Genomic DNA, 20,462 nt, shown 5'->3' with positions numbered 1-20,462 from the left:
AGCTTCGTGCAGACCTTGAACAGTGACAGTAGTTGTCAAAGCAGTGATTCTGAACCAGAATTTAAAAGAAGACATTGTTTAGTGACAGAAACACAGCAAATGCCAGAAACATGCTAATCAGTGTTGAGAGTCACAGTAAATGGTGATCGAGTGACAAAGTTTGTTTAACTGCAAAACCAGAATTTTAATAGAAATAGAATATAAATTTATATGTCACCTGGAATGCTGTTGATACATGTTAATGTAACACACATTAAATATACATAATGGTCAATTCAGCTTCATTACAACTGTATGCCTAATACCTTACTTTTTTGAGGTATGCCGAGTTGTTTTTTAAACTATCTGTGCAATTGCTGATCAGCAGGTTATAATATTTTAAATTTTTTGCCCATATCTTACATAAAATAGAGAAACATGGAAAACTGAGTTTTCTGATGTTAAGATTTCTTACATTTCATCTGCAGCACAACACTGTGAGATTATGATGAGTATTTTGAGGACTGTGCATCAGAATAGGAGGGAAAATGCTGAGCTTTAGGTACAATTATTCAAAATACAACCTCTCATAGTTCTGCATTCAAAGACTCCTGCTATTACGGTAAAAATTCTTTAGAAACCTCCTTCCTTCAGCTACATCTATGAATAGCATGTGGGTTTTTTAAATTACTGGTTAGTTTTGGATTTTTTTACAGAGTGATGACTCCAAAAACCATAGGGATCTTTTATAATTTTAAATTGTCATTCCAGTTCCACATATATCTATCTAGATAGTCTATAAATTGAAATTAAATTCCTCTTGTTAAATATCGATATAAATAGAAGTAATGCTTTTTAAGTAACAAAATGTCTTGATTGCTGAAATTTTGATTCTTTTTTTAGCTTGGTATACTTGAAAAAATAAATAATCAGGTTTTGGTTGATACATGTAGGACTGCATCTGCACTTTTACTTGAAAATCATCACAACAAGGCATGAAACACCTAGTATTCAAGTTGTAATACTGAGATTTTTGTCCAAAAATGTTAAGACTAAAGCTTTTTTGAGAGAATAAGTATTTGATCATTGAAAGTAAAAGTTAAGCATGGGGCTAATTCAAATAGTGGACAGATGTTACTGCAAATAGGCCATATCTTTCCTTTTGTGCACTAATAGTATGTTGCCACATGACTTGTAGGTGAGCAGTACAAAGCAAGTGAAATGCAACATGACACTGCAGTTGTTAAAATGGGGTGACTTGGAATCTTTTAAATTATGTCAATGCAGATGCATTTTAATGTACTCTAAAAGTTCTTGCTAACAGTTGCAGGAAGGGGACACCTTCCGTTACCCACCTCCAAACATGCGTTAAGATTGTTTTTAAGAAGGTTGGTAAACCATGTGCCATTGTGTTCTCAAATCAGAATAATTCGGAAATGTTTTCTGCCCTCCTGTGTCACAGACACTAGAGGATACTGGAGAGACTGAAGACTCTTTAAAAAGGCTGTGGAATAGTGTTATGATTAAGCACTGTACCATCAAAGATATGAGTTTCTAAAATCTTGCTTTAGTCCAGTCTTTTACCTTGATTTTACATGCTTTTCTCCTGATGGCTTGGTGAACAGGGCCTTGACATACTAAGACTAAAAAAAGTCATTCTAGAACCTTCATAATTAATATTGATTTCTGAAAAGTTGATAAAAATTTTCGTTTTTAACTTCTATTCACTTGGGTTAAGAAACATTTCCATCTTTATATGTTTGCAAGTGTTGCTCGTTGTTTCTAGTCCCTGACATCTATGTTCTTGATTTGAAAATGGCAGAAGAATGGGTAAAAGTACATTTGTAAGCATTCTAAAATATATCTTTTAGTTCCATAGTGCAATTTACATGACTGCAAAAGGAAGATTGTGTAAAACTTAGCTATTATTACTTTGGAATGTTTTATGAAAAAATGTACAAAAATCATTCTACTGTTTACACTGAAGGACCTTTCTAACACCAGCGGCATTAGAATGTATGGCTGCTACGTGTATCATAAATTTGAACTGTGAAATACATTTGTGTACTACAAGATGTTTTAAAATGAACCAAGTTTTAAAAATGGTCATTGTCACAATCTTCCTGCTGCTGCATTTATGCTCAGTGAGGTAACAATCTGTGTCAGTCTTAGACAGCAGTAGCAGTAATACCTTACATTAGTAGGACCAAGATAATTCCAAAAGTAGATGAGAAAAAGTTACCTACCTAATTTGCCATCAGTCATCCACATACCTAAAGGCCTTAACCATAGCCACAGCTACTGCCTGTGTTCAGTAGGCAGTACAGTCTGTGTCTGTACGGTGGAGCCTTCATTAGACACATCCATGGGGTGAAGTTTTTGACTGGAGCTTGCAGTGCTTGGTGTTGCTTGCATTGTTCTGAGCAGTGTGGGTGAGATTGAGTGGTGTTTCTTCTTATGAGTGTGAAAGGTCATTGTGAAGGATGAATAAGTCATTTGACACCACAGCTTTTGTTTCTGAGTAAAAAAATGGAAATGTGCTGTTAAAATTAAACAAACAAGTAATTGGTTATGAATAAACTTCTTCATTGCCTAACAGACTACTAAATAGTGCATGATTTTTTTACTTGCTTTTTAAGGATGGAAAACAAAGCTTAAGGAAAGCTTGAGGAAAACAAGACGCAGAAAAACTGTTAACATGGCCTCAGGTCAGCTGTAATTTTTTACAGTCTAAGGACTATGGATTTGTTTAGGTTAAAATATTATGTGTATAATTAAATAAAACTTGGAGAAAATTGTCACATCAATATCATGTATAAGAGATGTGGTGTGGTACATAGAGATTCTTCTCCTGCATTGAGGAAGTGCTGATACAGATGTCTATGTGCAGTGAGTTCAGTGCTTATTTCAGGTTTTTTGTCCTTGTGAGTAGTCTAGTGTGCATTAGGATCATCCTGATACAAGCCAAAGTAACGTGTTGCATTCTTCGACAACAACGTAGGTTCAGATGTAGTCATGTGAAGGTAGTAAAGATGTAATTTACATTTTGGCATTCATAAATACTTGTACTGGATTTTGAATATAGTGTTAAAAGGCAGAATTCACTTTGGCTTGTGGGTAATACTGTGCAGAAGTGTTTCAGTTATATTATACATTTATCCTGACAGATTATGTCCTTTTCTGGGGAAAAATTTGAGCTAGATGCTTCTGTTGAAAGGAATCAATATGCAGGAGTTGTTATTGTATAAATACAACTGTAAGATTATACATTATGGCCAGTAGGGTTCAGTATTGTTTTCACTTTAGAGGTCTCTAAAGAACTGGCTGTTTGCCAAAAATCAAAATAATATACTAGAAACCATTTGTAGGAACTTCTCTGAAGTCATTTAGACTTAATGCCAAAATCTATATTAATCCTTCTTAGCAATGTCTACTATTTCAAATTCATAATTAGGATGCAAGGTGAGGCTGACACCCTGTTTTTCTAACTCCTAAACTACTTCAGGTAATCATAGAATCAGAGAACCATTGAGGTTGAAAAAGACCATTGTGTCCATTTGCAAACCTTACACTGCTGATGCCACCACTAAACCTTGTCCCAAAGTGCAGTTCTCAGACTTGACAGTTTAGTGGTCAGTGGAAGAATGGAATCACTAAATTGAAGTAAATTACTTGGTTTTGTTTTAAGAGAATGCCTTTTCCTTGAAACACCTAATGACTAAGTGTTTCGTGCTGCTTGATGAAAGTCTCACATATGCATCAGCTACCAGACCATCTGCTTTTCACCTCATGGAAGCATACATAGTACAAAAGGATAGAAAATCTTGAGGTATTCCGTACACAGATAAGAATTTCACCAGTTTAAGTGCAGGAATTTTCTGTTAGTGTTACTGCAAAAAAATTTTCCTTGGTATCTATTTTATCTGGCCCTTTTTATAGTCCACTAATGATCCCAGCAGATCTTCTGGGGGAGAATGTGTACTTCTGAATTTATACCAAGGTTTATATCCCATAATTATGTGACTGACTTTAGGCCTTTTCTTCATGATTGTTCATAACTCTGACTTAATTGTGAGAATATTCCCATTTTGATGCTACTGAATTTTTTTCTTATGTGGCATTTTAAAAGATTTTACTAATATTTTCATTGGGTTATTCATGTGATTCATTATGTTCAGCAGAAGAAAAAGGCAAAGATGCCAAATCTCAAATAAAGCCAGGTGTTACTGTAACACAAAGCTTTAGGCTCTATTATTTATGCAAAATGCAAGCTGTCTCACTGGCCCCCAGTTACACAGAACAGGTGCTCACTTTGTTTTGAAGTTCTTGATTTTTGGTATGGAACTACTAGAGTTTTCTACTGTTGAGGTTAAGGCCCAATTCTGGTTCTTTTATATCGTGTATAAAAGTATATATTTATATATTTTTTTTATATATATAGTATATATTGATCAAAGAGCAATACTTTCTATTGATACTGAGTAACTGCAATTCTGTCTAGTTGATGCTGTTTTAAGAAAACCATAGGAAAAAGTCTAAGGGGTATAAAAGTATTAGAAAACAGATAATTTAGTACTACTGAAGATTTTCATCAGTGTTAGATTCATAGCTTATATCTGTAAGTAGGTGGAAAGCCTGTGGGTAGGAGTAGAGACTGAGGCAGCAAAGGGAACCCTGTGGCTGGGGTCTGCTACAGCCGCCTGACCAAGGGGAGCCCATTGACCAAACCTTCCCGCTCCAGCCACAGGAGGCATTGGGCCTGCAGGATCTTGTCCTGCAGGAGCAGCTCAACCACCCCAGCAGCTGTTGGGAAAGTAGCTTGGAGGGCTGTAGGCAATCCAGGAGACTCCTGGAGTGTGTGGAGCATAATATCCTGACCCAGGTGACAGACAGCCCTGCTGAGGGAATGTGTTACAGGATCTGTTGGTCACCAGTGCAGGTGAGCTAACTGGGACACCAAGACTGGAGGCAGCCTGGGCTGCAGGGGTCGTGCATTGGTGGAGTGTGCAGGGCTGGGGGATAGGGGTCGGGTAAGGAGTAAAAGTCTGGCTCTTGAACTTTAGGAAAGCAGAGTTTTCAGTCCTCTGGGAACCTAGTCAGGGGGATTCCCTGACAGGCTGCCCTCAGGGACGAGGGAGTAGAAGAGAGCTGGCAGATCTTTAAGGAACTCTTCCATAGAGCACAAGAACTGGCAATCCCCAGGAGCAAGAAATCGGACAAGGAGGGCAAGAGACCGGCATGGCTGAGTAGGAACTTGCTGGTCAGAATTAAGGGGAAGAAGCAAGTGCACAGGCAGTGGAAACCAGGACAGGTGACCTAGGGAGAGTTTAGAGATGAAGCACAGTTGTGTAGGGAAGGGATGAGAAAGGCCAAGGCGACAAAACTGGAACTGAAGCTGGCAAGGGACACAAAGAATAACAGGAAGGGCTTCTACAGCTACGTTAACCACAAAAGGAAGGTCAAAGGATAAACAACACCGGAAAACTGAAGAATGGGTAACAACAGACAAAGCGGAGGCTGAGGTACTTAACTTTTGCCTTAGTCTTCAATGGGAAACTCTTTCCACACCTCTTGACTGGGTGGCTAGCAGGATGAGGACTGGGAGAGCAAAGTCCCTCCCACTGTAAGAGACAGTGAGGTTTGTGACCACCTGAGGAACCTGAATGTACCCAAGGAGATGCATCCCAGAGTCCTGAGGGAACTGGCTGATGTAGTTGCCAAGCCAGTCTCCATGACATTTGAAAAGTCACAGCACTCAGGGCAAGTCCCAGGTGACTGGAAAAGGGAAACATGGTACCCATCTTTAAGGAGGGTAGAAAGGAGGACCCTGGGACCCTGCTGACCTGTCAGCCTCGCTTCTGTGCCTGGGAAGGTGATGGAGCAGAAACTCCTGGAGGCTGTGCTAAGGCACATGGAGGACAGGCAGGTGACTTGGGACAGCCAGCATGGCTGAAGGAAGGGCAAGTCCTGTCTGACCAAGCCAGTGGCTTTCTATGATGGGGTGACAGCAGCAGTGGGTAAGGGAAGGGTTACAAATATCATTTCACTGGACTTCTGTCCAGTGCCTTTGACAGTCTACTACAAATAGGAGAAGCTGGGATAAAGGGAGGAGACTGGGATAATGGAATTTATCCCATAAGGATAACTTACCCTATAAGGGGGCAGACTCGGATGAAGTGGGGTGTGGGGAAAAGGTGGGATCCAGGTATGAAATGGGATAAAGGGATAAGTGGACGTCCCTGTGTTTTTGGGCCCACTTCATCCTGCCCTCCTGCTCTCCCTATTTTGCCTCCCCCTCTGTCTAACCATGAACTTGGTGCGTGGACAATTAGATTGATAAGAAAGTATTTGAATGTCTGTATTCAGTGGGTGATGGTCAGCATCTCAGAGTCTTGGTGGACATCAGTGACAAAGTGGTGTCACTCAAGGACTGGTGTTATTTACTATCTTCATTAATGACATACACAAAGGGAACAAATACACCCTCAGCAAATTTGCAGATGTCACCAAGTGAAGTGGTACAGTTGCCACATCTGAAGGACAGGATGCCATCTAGAGGGACCTGGACAAGCTCTAGGTGAGGGGCCATGGAAATCTCATGACAAGACCAAGTGCAAGGTGCTGCACCTGTGTCAGAGCAGCCACCTGTGTCAGAGCAGCCCTGGTACCAGCACAGGCTGGGGGATGGACACATCACAGCAGCCCTGTCCAGAGGGGCTTGGGGGTGCTGGTGGGTGAGAGGCTGGACATGACCCAGCCATGGGCACTCCCAGCCCAGAGAGCCAAACGTGTCCCGGGCTGCATCCAGAGCAGCGTGGGCAGCAGGGCCAGGGAGGGGATTCTGCCCCTCTGCTCTGCTCTGCTGACACCCCACCTGCAGGGCTGCATCAGCTCTGGGGTCCCAGCACAGGAAGGACCTGGACCTGCTGGAGTGAGTCCAGAGGAGGCCACCAAGATGGTCAGAGGGATGGAGCACCTCCCCTATGAGGAAAGGATGGAAAAGAGGAAACTTTGGAGTGACTTAATTGCAGCCTTCTGGTACCTGATGGGAGCCTACCAAAAGTATGGAGAGGGACGTATTACAAGAGCGTGCACTCACAGGACAAGGAGGATGGATTCAAACTGTAAGAAGGCTGGTTAAGATTAGATATTGGGACGAAATTCTGTTCTGTGAGGGTGGTGAGACACTGGAACAGGTTGTCAAGTCAAGTTGTGAATACCCCATTCCTGGCAGTGTTCAAGGCCAGGTTGGATGGAGCTCTCAGCAACCTGACCTAGTGAAAGGTGTGCCTGCCCCTGGCAGGCACATTGGAACTTGATCTTTATGGTCCCTTCCAATCCAAGCCGTTCTGTTGTTACCTTGAGCACATGATTCTTTTTGAAAGGATGATTTGAGACCATACAAATATTACAATAGAAAAACAAAAAAGGCAGAGAAACCCATTAATTTTAGCAGCTTTACAGAGGCAGACAATGGGCAGCATAATAAAAGCAGTCTTTTGTTTGAGATCCATCTCTGGGTGATTTAAAAATCAGCAGAAGCTATTTGAGAAGTTTTGGGTTTTATTTCTTTTGAGTTTTATTTTTCTTGCAAGGTTTTGGAGACGAAAGTATTAATCTATCAATATCGAAATCAAGTAAGAATTTTTGGAACTCATTTTATAATGTCTGAAATTGTCTGATACCACTAACAGTTTGAAGATAGTGATCATTGATATGGTAATTTTCAATTAGCCTCATTGACATTAATAATTAAGGGAAGTGTGGAGCCTCAAAGTTGGTGACAATGCAAAAAGAAGGGAGTTAGGATGTATTAGAAATTGGTGTTCCTAGCAGACATCGCTTTTAGAAGGTATTTAGTATATATAGAGCACTTAATTGCACTTTTGATGGAAAGTGTCTTCAGACTTCAACATATGTCCTTCGGTGTCTGATGTCTAGATAAATTAGCCCAAATTAAATAACAGTATCCAGTTGCTTTTCTTAGATTGTACAAAATAGGAGCTAGCTTCCTTGCTTGTTTGGTTTCCTTGCTCCCTGTAAGGGGAATTCTGTTATTACTTTGACAGTCCTTATTTTTGTGACTTAGGTATGCTGTAATGTTGAGATTTCCAACAGCCTCTTGAAATAATGCAGACTAGGATGCTGACATTCTTTGCTTGCACTTTACCTTTTAAGGAATTAATAATTATTTTTGTAAGAGCTGTATAAGGGACACATTACCTTGTGACTGTGAGTGATATGTAACTGTTAATTGAGCAAAAGGTCATGTTTCCTGCCAGTGGTTGACTTTCGTTTTTCTGTTTTTCCATTTTTCTACTAATATTAAGAAATTATAGTTAAGTGCTCTCATGGCTTCAGTTGAAAGATCATGTAAATGTGGCTGGGCTGTGTGATAGTCCTTCTCTTCTTAGCTGTTGCAGAATTACTGGAGCATAACCTCACCATGAGTGAGAGAGAGATTATAGCTCTCACAGCTCAGTAGGTAATTCTTGGATTATGTCATGGATATTGCCAGTAGGAGGATTACTTAGATTAAATTATGTAGTCCACTGCTTTAACAGAATTTAAATTAGAGGAATAGAATTATAATTTTCATTATCCTTAGAAGCAAACTTTTTTTTCAATAATGCATGTTTTATCCAAACGTATGTACACTTATGAACTAGGATCAAGAATTAGTCTATGTTCATTATTGCAGGACTTTTAAACTAAGGAACAAATACAAAAGAAAACAAACAGAATTTTGTGTCTGTAGTAAAAATAGTATTAATAGTAACAATGCTTCTTTAAGGTCCCTCTCAAACCATTCTGATTATTTTTGACTCTGTGGTGCTTCAGACAGGAATGTATGTCCGCCTCTCTTTTCTGTAGTAGGTTTAATAAACCATGTAGTGCTTTTTACTTTAAATAATTATGGAAAATAGTTTTTTATATCAATGTAAGCTTAATTAATAAAGACTTACTGAGCTGGCAAAACGCTCACATGTTCATATTGGGAAGATTCTGGTTTGCAACTAGTCAGCTCAGTTGTGATATAGCAAGTCACAACTACTATTATCAGTGATCTTACACTTTTCCCATTTTTTCCCCATGATGGGGGGGTGGGGGGTGGCAAAATCCTAATGTTGCTCTTGCTCTTATACAAGAGCTAGTTTAAAAAAACTTTCAGTTCTTTTAGGGTGATGAATTATCTTTCAACATGTGCATTCAGCCTTTTGGCCAGTCTGACTGGTATCAAGATAGTGTAACCATATGGTATCACTGTTGAGTTCCTACATGTGGTTGCTTTCAGTCAAAATGGAGTGGGAGGGCAGTCAATATTTTAAATTTTTTTACTGTCTTTCTAAACAGCTGTAGAAAAAAAGTTTTGCAAGTTTAATCTTAATAATCTAAACCCAAAAAAGCAGACACGCTCTGTCATAAAATAACTATTAGTGACTAGTTTGTATCCTATAAATCTAACTTGAGTTGATAATATGGTCCATTACCAGCTAACTGCACAGAGTATTTTTCATTTTACACTCTTCAGTTACTTTTTAGTGAAGTGTTAAAAAATATGAAGCTTTTCTCCTCTCTAAAATTGCACACTGTCTGTCTGTTATTAGGGAGATAACAGCTCTTATAAATGTTTCAGTAAGCGTTAAGTAGACAGTTATGTGCACTCTCATTCCACGCTTATTTGCTTACTGTAATAAACTGATAAAATATGTGTGGTTTGTCTCTGTGTATCTGCAGGCATCATGAGTCACATAGATTTCCTTTAGAAATAATGTTGTGTCTGCAGAATTGATTGGTTATTTTCATAAACCATCCAAAGGTACACAAACGACTTCTATTATTTAAACATATGCTGTGTAAGATTTGTAGGAGATTATCTCCTGGTTAGTAGATGCTTCTTGTTCTCTTAACTCTGTGTGGTTTTATTTTAACCCCAGAATGATTGCAGGTACCTGCCCCATGGGTTTCATCGCAACTGCATTAAAAATTTTAGAATTAGAACAATAAATTATTTCCCAGACTGATGCAGCTGTTAAATACATCACATTACAGTCACATCAGCCTTTGTCAGCTCAAAATCCTAGGTAGCAAGGAGAGGCTTTGAAAATTCTAATTTTCCAGAATTAAATTGTTTTGTTCAACATATGTATGTTTTATTTATTTCTAGTACTACCACATTAAATGCAAGTGAAAATTAATGTTCTGTACAAAGAAAGATGACTTAAACATAATGTCATTATTCTGATTGTCCTTTGCATTTTTGCTTCTATGTATAGTATGATGTTGAAAATAAAAGTGAATGGGCTCACAAGCTTTTTATTACTGAAACAAGAAGTAATGCTGAAGGGGGCATAGACATAGATTAAAATCTCTAAAAATCACAGAGAGGATTCAGTAAAACTTGAATCAGTGTTACAATGTAAGTATAGTGAGATTTTTTTCTCCGTGTGTATGCATTTTGGAGCAGCTCATCCTGGGTGCCATCATGCAGCACATGCAGGACAACCAGGGGATCTGGCCCAGCAAACACAGCTTTGTAAAAGACAGAGGTCCAAAAGGCTGAGGCCCATGATGTGAGGTTCAGCAAGGCCCAGAGCTGGGTCCTGCCCTTGGGTCACAACCACCCCAGGCAGTGCCACAGGCTGGGGCAGAGTGGCTGGAAAGGACCTGGGGGTGCTGGTGGCAGCAGCTGAACATGAGCCAGGGTGTGCCCAGGTGGCCAAGAAGGCCAATGGCATCCTGGTCTGGATCAGCAATGGTGTGGCCAGCAGGAGCAGGGCAGGGATTGTCCCCCTGTAGTGGGCACTGGTGAGGCCACATCTGTGTTCAGTTTTGGGCTCTTCACTACAAGAAGGTCATTCTGGTGCTGGAGCAAGTTCACAGAAGAGGAGCTGGGCACAGGTCTGGAGCACAAGTCTGGTGAGGAACAGCTGAGGGAGCTGGGGATTTTATCCTAGAGAAAAGGAAGCTTAGGAGGGACCTTATCACTCTGTACAGGTGAGGGTGTAGCGAGGTGGGGGTTGGCCTCTTCTCCCAGGTAAATAATAGAAATGGCCTCCTGTTGTGCCAGGGGATGTTTAGGTTGGGTATTAGGAAACATTTCCTCACTGAAAGAATTATCAGGCATTGGAATGGGCTGGCCAGGGAAGTGGTGGAATCATCATTCGTAGGAGTCTTCAGAAAGCATGTGGGTGTGCCATCTAGGAGCATGGTTTGCTGAAGATGGCAGGGCTGGGTAAACAGTTGGACACAGATCTTTTCCAACCTTGGTGGTTCTGTGATTCTGTATATCTACATGATGGACATCTGACAACTTTTTGTGTTTTCATTCTTATTAATAAGTACTATTAAAAAAACCAACCATAAGTTAGCACAAAGAAGCTAGTGTACTTCAAAATACTTGTGTTAGCATGAGTTAAACATATATCCTAAACTTATTAATGTAAAATGGGAGAATCATTTCATGAAATAACTTTTCTCTTACGCATATCCTTCTTAAATTGAATTGAATATTTAAAGTTAGAGGCTAAGCTTAAACTTCAGATTTAAATTCCATCTTAAAACTTGACTTTTGTTCATTATTTGAGTAATGATTTAAATAACATGCTAATTTGACTGCTAATAACCTCTTACTGTTATTGTCTCCATCTGTGTACCAATAAGATATTCATTATTCAAAGTATTTCCTTTATTATTTCTTGACAACTGAGGGGTTAAGAGTTTGACCTTGTCTGTTACTTCAAGGCAACTAAGCAGACTATTAGTCTGTGAAAGTTTGTGACTACTTTTCAAAGTTGTTTTGAATTTTCAGTAACTATGAAAGTCCATACAAATTATACCTTTTCCATTCATTTTGTGTTAGCTGTAAGTCTGTGTGATGTCACAGCTCATTTTTTAATAAATACAGTTTGAAATTACCCTGATCTTTCCTTAAAACATGTGTAAAGAATTCAAATTCACTTGTCTGCTTATTTCTGTATATGCCTTACTTTTGTACTCATGATTTCCTTGTCAGTAGTATCTTGGAATGCACACTGAATGTCTTTTTTATCATGCTATTTCTGCAGGATAGAATGGACTGAAATATCCTTGGGATTTTTCTTGTTGCTTCTAGCAGCAAGACTGTTTAAAAAGTGTCAGCACCCTTCTGCTCTATATAACTATGTTTTTACTATTTCACCAGTGTAATTACTAGACAACAATTTTTGTGGTTTTAACAAGAGAAACAGAAGACAATCTCTCACTGTACTTTCACTTTCCACAGTGAGCTTGGGAATACCCTTGAATGCTGATGCATAGAATGTTTCTTGGAAAAAAAGCAACTGTAACTACAACAACTATTTAACTGTAACTCTTAAAAAAATGTGATAATGTCATAGCTAACTGTAAAGCTAAATAATTGAAAACAGTTTTATAGTGGAAAGTGAGATGGATATGACAAAGATATTTTCAGCACCAGAAACGCTTTTAGGCTCTCTTATCTGGTGTCTATTACTGCAATTTGCTTATGCATTTCAATATGTCCTTACATTTTTCTGGTTCACTAAAATTCCAACTCAAAAGCAGGTGCTCTAACTGCGTGAAAAATGCAATATTCAATTGTCATTTTTACTGTCTTGACTTACAGCATTTCCTAACTACTGTGTTGTATCTAACAGGTCACTATGCAAGTCTCTGTGCCAACAAAAACACATGAGCTGCTTCATCGAATGAGTGGGAAAGGATTAGCAGCTCATTATCACTTCTCAAGACAGCCAGGCATTTTTGGTGATCGTATGGTACCTGTGCAAGTGACAGTAACAAACACAACTGATCAGAAGATAGAGAATATTCACATTGGGGAGAAGAAATTACCTCCAGGCATGAGGATGCATGAGTTTAATCCAATAGGTAACCATATCCTATGTTAAAAAACACACTCTTAATCTTCACCAAAGTTTCTAATACAGGAAAGTGGTTTTGCATAGTTACATGTATACTCATGTATGTGCATGAGCAGGGGGTGTGGATATACACACATGCACACACTCATCAACTATCTGCTTGTTAGGACAAAATCTTTCTGCATCCCTACAAACTTTGATTCTCTCACTGTCTTATTTTAGACTGGCTATTATGGGCTTCTATTAAAAATGAGGTTTTGATTTTATATTCATAATTATTTTCTTACAGAGCTTGAAATCAATCTGTTAATGTATTATTTATACTGATGGCTCAGAGCACTGTCATTTTTTCCTTGTGAGCTTATGAGAGTAGAGTGGAAATGTATGTTTAGTTTAGCTTGTACATGCCATAGTTCCACAAAGTGTGTCTGCTTAGAATAAATTGTTTTACTTTCTAATCAGGATAGTTTTTTTGCTACATTTCTGTCTGTGGAAAAGAGTATAAAACTTGAGAAAGAGCACAGATCACAGCAAGTTTTTTTCAGGAGTAATACCTATGTACACAACCTGTTTTCTTTTCTCAGTAGTTCTTTAGGACGTTGTGGTGTAGTCAGAAGGAACAGAGGTGTCTCTGTTTCATAGTACAAATTCTTCTCCTTCAACAAGCTACATTATTATGTGAATTTGTATCATGATAGAAGAACACAGGAACATGTTCCTAAAGCACAACAGTGAACTAAAGAGTATTCTTTGCTTTCAGTTGTTAAGATGTTTGTGTTAAATAGCTCTAAACTATTGAACTACTTTTTTTTTTTAACATACAAAAGATTATACAGATTTACACCAAATAGCTGGTGTACATTGCAAATGCAATTGCTCAGTGCTGTAATTTATTTCAGAGTTAAAATTAATATAACAACATTTGCATCTTTGTAATGATACATACTTGATCAAGGCAGTCACTTTTAGAACTCTATTAGTTTTTTATTTTTTAAGTGAACATTTTACTGCTAATTCTTCAAACCAAGTCCAGCTCAGAATTGAGATGTCAAGTAAGTTTTGCTGATGAGCTTTATTTTATATCCCTACCTCTAAACATTTGAAGAAATAAAGCACAAAGGCTAACAAGTAGAAATCTAGTAATGCTATAAATCAGGAGATACTGTACCCACAATAACAGTCAATTAACAGTAGCATTCACTTGTCTCACATAAAAACGTGGGGGAAAAAAGTGGAATTAATAAATTATCCACTTCAAGTTCATTGAGCTCCACAAAGCAATCCTACCCTTTAAAGTATTCGTTTCTCCAAGAAAGATATTGTGGTATCTGTCCTGCAGAGCTGTTGGTTTCTTCTGCAGAAAATAAGCTATCCATCATCTATAGTTCTTCCAAAAATGTTATTTTTCTTGCTTGAATGCAAATTTTCTGTATTCTTTGTCATTTGATATAGAACTAAGTCTATAAACCCTGTTCTTACTACATTTTGTGCTACCAGTGTTTGGAAAACATATCCTGTAATTTACCTAGCAGACTCAATAGAAGGAGAGTCAGTGTAGACAGGTACTCCTGCTGGAGTATAAGTCTAGTTTTGCCTCAGTCACTGAAGTTACTGTTGTCAATTGTCCTGATTCTTCCAGTAGAAATGGTTCAAATTATTTCACCCAAGTCCCTGTGTAAAACATTTTGTTGTACCTAAGTGTGTTTGAAACTCCCTTTGAAAACATTAAGCTCAAAGGCTTTGGTAAAGTTAATTCTTTTGATCTGAATTTCATCTGGAGCCTGTCATTTTTCAATGCTTTAAACAGACTCCTTGGAATACTTTGTTTTCTGTTCACTTCCTAGTGTAAGTTTAGACTTTAGCCACCACCATTAACTACATGTTTTCTGTATTTTTACAGATTTAGTCTTGAAATTGTTAAATTTTATTACATTTTGTCATGGAGCAGCTTTCTGCTTTCAGTTCCTGAAAAGCATTAGATACATTGTGAATAATCTGGAAATCAGACATTTTTCTGCTTGCCTAATCCTTTTTGTTTTAATTCCTCTCTTTTAAGCATGCTTTCAGCTCTTTGTTATAATCTTGAGAAGACAAAGTCTGCTTCAATGCTTGGTTTTTCTTATGTAAAGAAAGAGCTTACAAGGAAAAGCCTTTAATGAAAGCTTTATCTCTACAACATTAGGGAAACAGTGTAGTGATTTAGCCAAGAATCTAAGAATAAGGATGTCTCTTGATATCTTCACTGCCAAGGGTGTCTCAGTCTGCACTGCTTGTATAGCACAAAGTGATTCTCCATTAAGTGTTCATAATTTTTCTTCACCCTTCCAACTTCCAACTAATGCAAGTGGAATGTGGAGATACAAGTAAACCACAGTAATTAAGAAGTAGTTAAAGTTTGGCTTATTTTCCATTACGATATGTGTTAATGTAGATTTAATTTCTTGTGTTTTGCTATTTACTAACTAAACCTGCAAACCAGTGTTACTGAAAATGAAATCTCAGTGCTGAATCTGTGGACAATTACAAGAATGTCACTTCAATATATATTTATTTTCTGTAAATAATTTTCCTTTTCTTGCTTTTCTAATCCAAGGTATTATTTTGTTGATGGGGCTCTAAGACTGAAATGGCAACATTTCATGTGCATTAACTGCGTGGGAGGGGGAATCCAGGATGCTTAAACATGCAAGTGTGACATTTCAATGATACCTACTTGTAATAAAACTACAACTATTGGATTTTTTCTTACAGAGCTTTTTGGGGGTTTTCATTATGTGAAGTTTCAGGGGGTTACATCTGACATCTTCTGTTGGCCTTGCATGGGTACTTCACCTGTTAAAAATCTCTTCATGCAGAGTGTCTTGAGCCTGGAGGATCCATTACTGCTACAGTGGGTATCGACTTCTGTGATTCTACCCAGACAGCCAGTTTCCAGTTATGGTAAGTTCTTGGGAGGGGGAGGGTAAATTTTTGCTTCTGGAAGGTAAAAGTAGTGCTCACTGGAAGTCTATTTAGTGGTATTGGACTCAGTATTTTATTAAATATTCAAAGAATTAAACAAAATTTACAACATTATATATATCCAGGATGTTTTAAGAGAAATAGCACATTATTAGTGTTCAGTTTTACTTTCAGAAGCTTTTCTTTTTTGTCTCATTCTTCTTGGGATTCTTCTTGTTAACACTGTCTTGAAAGGAGCAGTCATGTCTGACTATTCTGCTGTACTGTTTTGTGTGTGTTCTTCTTGTAAGAAACAGCAAGTCAAAACGGCACATAGTGTGAGCAGTTTTACTACCCTAAGTCTTTATTATGGCTGCTTGTGGTCATTGTAACATGACTGCCTGAAAACAACCCCAAAATTTGCCCGCCAAAGAACTTTGTTCCTCATGCTGTAGATTCTTTTAAATCAATAGTGAGAATGAAACCAAGTAACAGGCTGGCCTGCTAAATACTGTCCAACATACCTGATCTACATTTTTTGTGTGGTTATTGGAGCATGCAAGGTCTTCTTTCTACATCCTAGGTTAGTGGGAAATCCATTCACACACTGAGAATTCTGGTACAAACTAATGTTTGAAACCCAGGTAATTTACATGAGCAATGTCCCAGCACTGGGAAAGAATGGATGGGAGAAAACTAACACCTTTTTTAGGAGCTTTTCAGGTTGATGTGGTGTTTTAAACTGTGCAAAAGTACTACACAGATCTGCACAATTTTATATTTTATAGATATACATACATACATATATATATATTTTGAAATAATGGATTATTTACATGCTTTGTTGGAAGAAGCTCAGCTTTCAATATTCAGCAGAAAAAGAGGGATATTGAATAGACATTCACATTGCTGCAATTTAGTTTAAGGGAATCCCTTTGTGAAAGTTCCATCCTTCTTCCTTTAGAAAATTTCTGTAGCAATTTTAGTGTACTGCTAGTAAGCACAGCTTGTTCAACTGACAGGTTATTGAAGATAGCATGAAAATCCTAACAATAGAGATGTACCCAAGTGACTCCTAAAGTACTACTGCTAAAATAACATTTCTTGTTCTAGGGGCAAGGAGGTTTTACTATTGGATTTCTTTCTTTCCATTTCTCAAACTTCTCCCTGTACAGTGAATGCTCTTGCACAGTCGGTTTACACATATTTGTACTCCCAGCAAAATGTCTGCAGCATGTAGTTTAAGCACGTCACACTGTTATAGCTGTTCTGTATGCTGTTTGCTGGAATTTGGAAACAGCTTTAAATGATTGCCTGATGTTTGTTCGGAAAGGAGTTTCCCTTGTAGGCTGTGAAATTTCACAGTTGCTTCAATAGACTTTGACTCTCTTTATCTAAATACATTTTGAGGTTTTTTAAATAGTATATGCTCAGTTTATCAAGCAGAAGCATTCTTTTTTAAATAAAGCAGATATTTTTCCTTCAAGTATATGTTTTCAGTCTACCAATGATTTGATTTTTAACTTACACCATTTATTGCTAGGAATCTCAGCAGTGATGAGGATAAGCAATGTAGCATAACACATTGATTTTATGCAGATCATCACCTTTATGTTTTGGGAGGTCTGCTGTATTAGTGATATATAAAAACTGATTACTTTCTCCAACATTGCCTAGTAATTGTTTATTATTTTCCTATTAGACAAACAAGACAGATCAATATTCCTGAACACCAACCAGACTATGAGTAACATCACTGTAAATAGATTTGCCTCAGACCTCAGTGGTGTATTCATTTTAATGATTTAGACAATGTGAGTCCAATGACAAAGCTCTCAAGCTAAGTTTAAAATTAAATTAAGAATAGGAATTGCTTACTTTGTTTCTTTGCTAATTGATAGGGACTTGTTTCTTTGCCATTAGTTCCTAGAAAATAGTATAAAAATAGGTAAAATGTTATTTGTGTTAAATTTGCTATTTTACACTAAAAACGTATTTTATTCAAAATCCTACTGATCTTCAGTATCACTGCAGAAATTGTGTAGTGTGGTGTTTTGGGAGCAATGTCTCAAAGAACTCAGCTGAAGGCTCTGTAACTTATACTTTTTAAAAAGCTTTTATCCAAAAGAAGGAATGACTTCTAGAAGTTTGTCAAAATGTAGTTGAAATAACGTGCACACAAAGGTGTCTATATTCTCGTATTTCCTATTAACGTATCTCTGTGAAAGATGTTGTCAGTTATTTTGTATTTTTGCTAGAAGCATGTTCAGCAATAAAGTGTTCCTGATCATAAGAATTTTCTTTACATTGTTCTAAGAGGAGCACTTTATCTTGCATCAAATGTAATTGATCCTGAAGCAGTGTAATCACAATTACTCACTTTCTTAATTGGCCTGCCCAAAATCAGAAAATGGAAACCGATCGGCAGTGTTTAAATCAATAGCTTTGTAGTAAAGCTTGTGGGGGTAGGGACGTAGTGGTAATGGGTAGATCAATTGGTCTTAGATGCCAATCATGGACTGTGTGTTTTGCATAGCAAACACTACTCTTCTGCTTAGGGGTACTAGTGGTTTGATAAATATAAACTGTATAAACAAAAAAAACTAACATGAGTTATAAAATATTTAGATCTTTTTCTAAATATGTTGTACAAGTCAAGGACAATGAAGGAGAAACTGCAATATAGAGGTTTGAAGGAATCAGTTTTGAAAGACCTGCCTCTCAAATACTATTTTTGGTAAGCAAACCTTACCAAGATCACACATCTAATTAAAGTGGGGTGAAACACCTTAACTTGAAAACTGTGCCTAATTCATTTATTTAGAATATGTATTAGGATGTTCACAGCATGTATTTGTAAGGGGAACATCTCTTCATTGTTATTTTTCTTGTGCCACCTCTTTGCAGAGGCAGCTATTTCAGACACACTGGTGTTCTGCATGATAATGCCTCTCAAGCAGAAAGTTAAAGTGGAATAAATGGAGGAACTTTGCCTTCTAGAAGATTTTTTGAATGTTGATCTTTGTTTTTGTGTCACTTTGTTCTCATTTTGCAAGCAGTATATACACAGCTTAGAAGTTTGAAGTAATTTGTTATTGGCTTACTCACATGCAAGGTATGTTGCTAACTTGTTGAATTATAGTTAAATTTTAGTATATTCACCATCTGAGTAAGAGACCTAAGCCTTTAGCTAAGCAGGTAGGCATCAGCTGAGCAGAGAACAGCTTGGAATGGATCCTAGGTATAACAGACTATCTGCCATATTCTGCTGACTGTGGAACTACTACTTTTTTTCTCCCATGTCAGATCTTAAAGATTTCCACATCAGTGTCTTTTCTTGAATCCTTGAGCACCTAGTGTTCACCATTTCAAGAATCCTACCACTTGTGTTATCTTTATTGTCTTGCATGTCTCTACTTTTCAGATACTCTGAAGTCTTTCTCTCAGCTTACTAGTTTTTTGAGATATCTGAACAAAGATTTGGGAGCTTTTCCATGTCAGAATTTTGGCCCTGGATCCCTTGAATGAAAATACTTGAATCCCTTGAGATGACGGACAAGGAAGGTTATAGAGACAGAGAGTTACAGCATATTCACGCCCTTACTCTATTTTTTATGTATGTATTTAGTGTTATGAATTCCTGTTCGTGCTTGTATAACTCAGTAGGCAAATCTCCAATTCCTTGTAGGTATGATGGGTGACTAAAAATGAAGGGGAGATGTCCTTTTTACAGCATTGGAAGCTGGAGAAGAAAGCTTGTCTTTACCTTTTCTTTCTTATTATTTTAATCCTCTTTTTACAAATTATCTTAGTTGTGCCCAAAACCATTAAAGAACCACAGCTTTAAAGATAAAATTGATTTATGGAGAAGCTGTTCTCTTCTTTTTTCTGTTCTTTTGAAAAGTACAGAGGGAGTTGTTCAGCTTTCTCTGAAACTATTTGGTGTAGGGGAGATGTCCATGCCATGCATCTCTTTCCCTAGTTTCGGTTTTGTATGTCTCTCCCCAGTTTTCTTAAGGTTTAAGTGCAAAGAACACAATCAGAGCTCCCAAGAAGAAAGAGTAATCGAATGAAAACAGCTTCCACACCTTTCATTATTTTTCAAAATAATTAGGTAATTGGAAAATAGTGTGACATGACAGAGGTTTTTAACTGGTTACCTTATATTGGCCTTTATTAATGTCCCAGTGTCATCAGAAGGACCCTCTCCTGATGAGGAGAGTGCATACTCTTATACAGTTGTTACACTGATGAAAAAGGAAGTTGTCTGTTCATCTCAACTGTCCTTACTATATAAAGAAAACATTTTGTTGATTAATCCAAAAGAGTTTGGTGTAGCAGAAAGAAGCTAGCAATTTCTTAAATTAAGTAAATTTTGTGAATGAGATTTAAAAACTTTGTTCAGTCTGTTTCTGCAGGTTCCATCTTATTGTAGAAGCTTTTGCTCTGAATTTTATTTTCAAAGGAAGAGATTTTTTGCAGCATGAAATTCACTTACTTCACTCTGTGTTGATGTAGAAATCTTCCCAAGCAGAACTACCTACAAAGCACAGTAAATGAAGAGGGTTTGTTGGATAGCAGTCAGTATTTGAGTGCAAGCATGCATTCAGGTGTAGATACTTGCACAAAGGCATCTGATTAAAATTATGTCGTGGAATA

General features: G+C 37.6%; 1 protein-coding gene across 1 annotated transcript in view; it reads left to right on the top strand.

The window, feature by feature from the left end:
• Nucleotides 1-20,462, top strand: part of AP3B1 (adaptor related protein complex 3 subunit beta 1) — a 156,924-nt gene that overhangs the window by 113,482 nt on the left and 22,980 nt on the right. Inside the window, exons 23-24 of the mRNA XM_058865381.1 lie at nucleotides 12,639-12,870; nucleotides 15,719-15,803. Of these exons, the coding sequence (XP_058721364.1) occupies nucleotides 12,639-12,870; nucleotides 15,719-15,803 (317 nt within the window). The remainder of the gene's footprint in view (nucleotides 1-12,638; nucleotides 12,871-15,718; nucleotides 15,804-20,462) is intronic.

The sequence above is a fragment of the Poecile atricapillus genome, chromosome Z (genome assembly GCF_030490865.1).
Source record: "Poecile atricapillus isolate bPoeAtr1 chromosome Z, bPoeAtr1.hap1, whole genome shotgun sequence".
In the NCBI taxonomy this organism is placed as follows: Eukaryota; Metazoa; Chordata; class Aves; order Passeriformes; family Paridae; genus Poecile; species Poecile atricapillus.
Note: the sequence above shows the minus strand (reverse complement) of the source record. Positions and strands in the feature narration are given on the sequence as shown.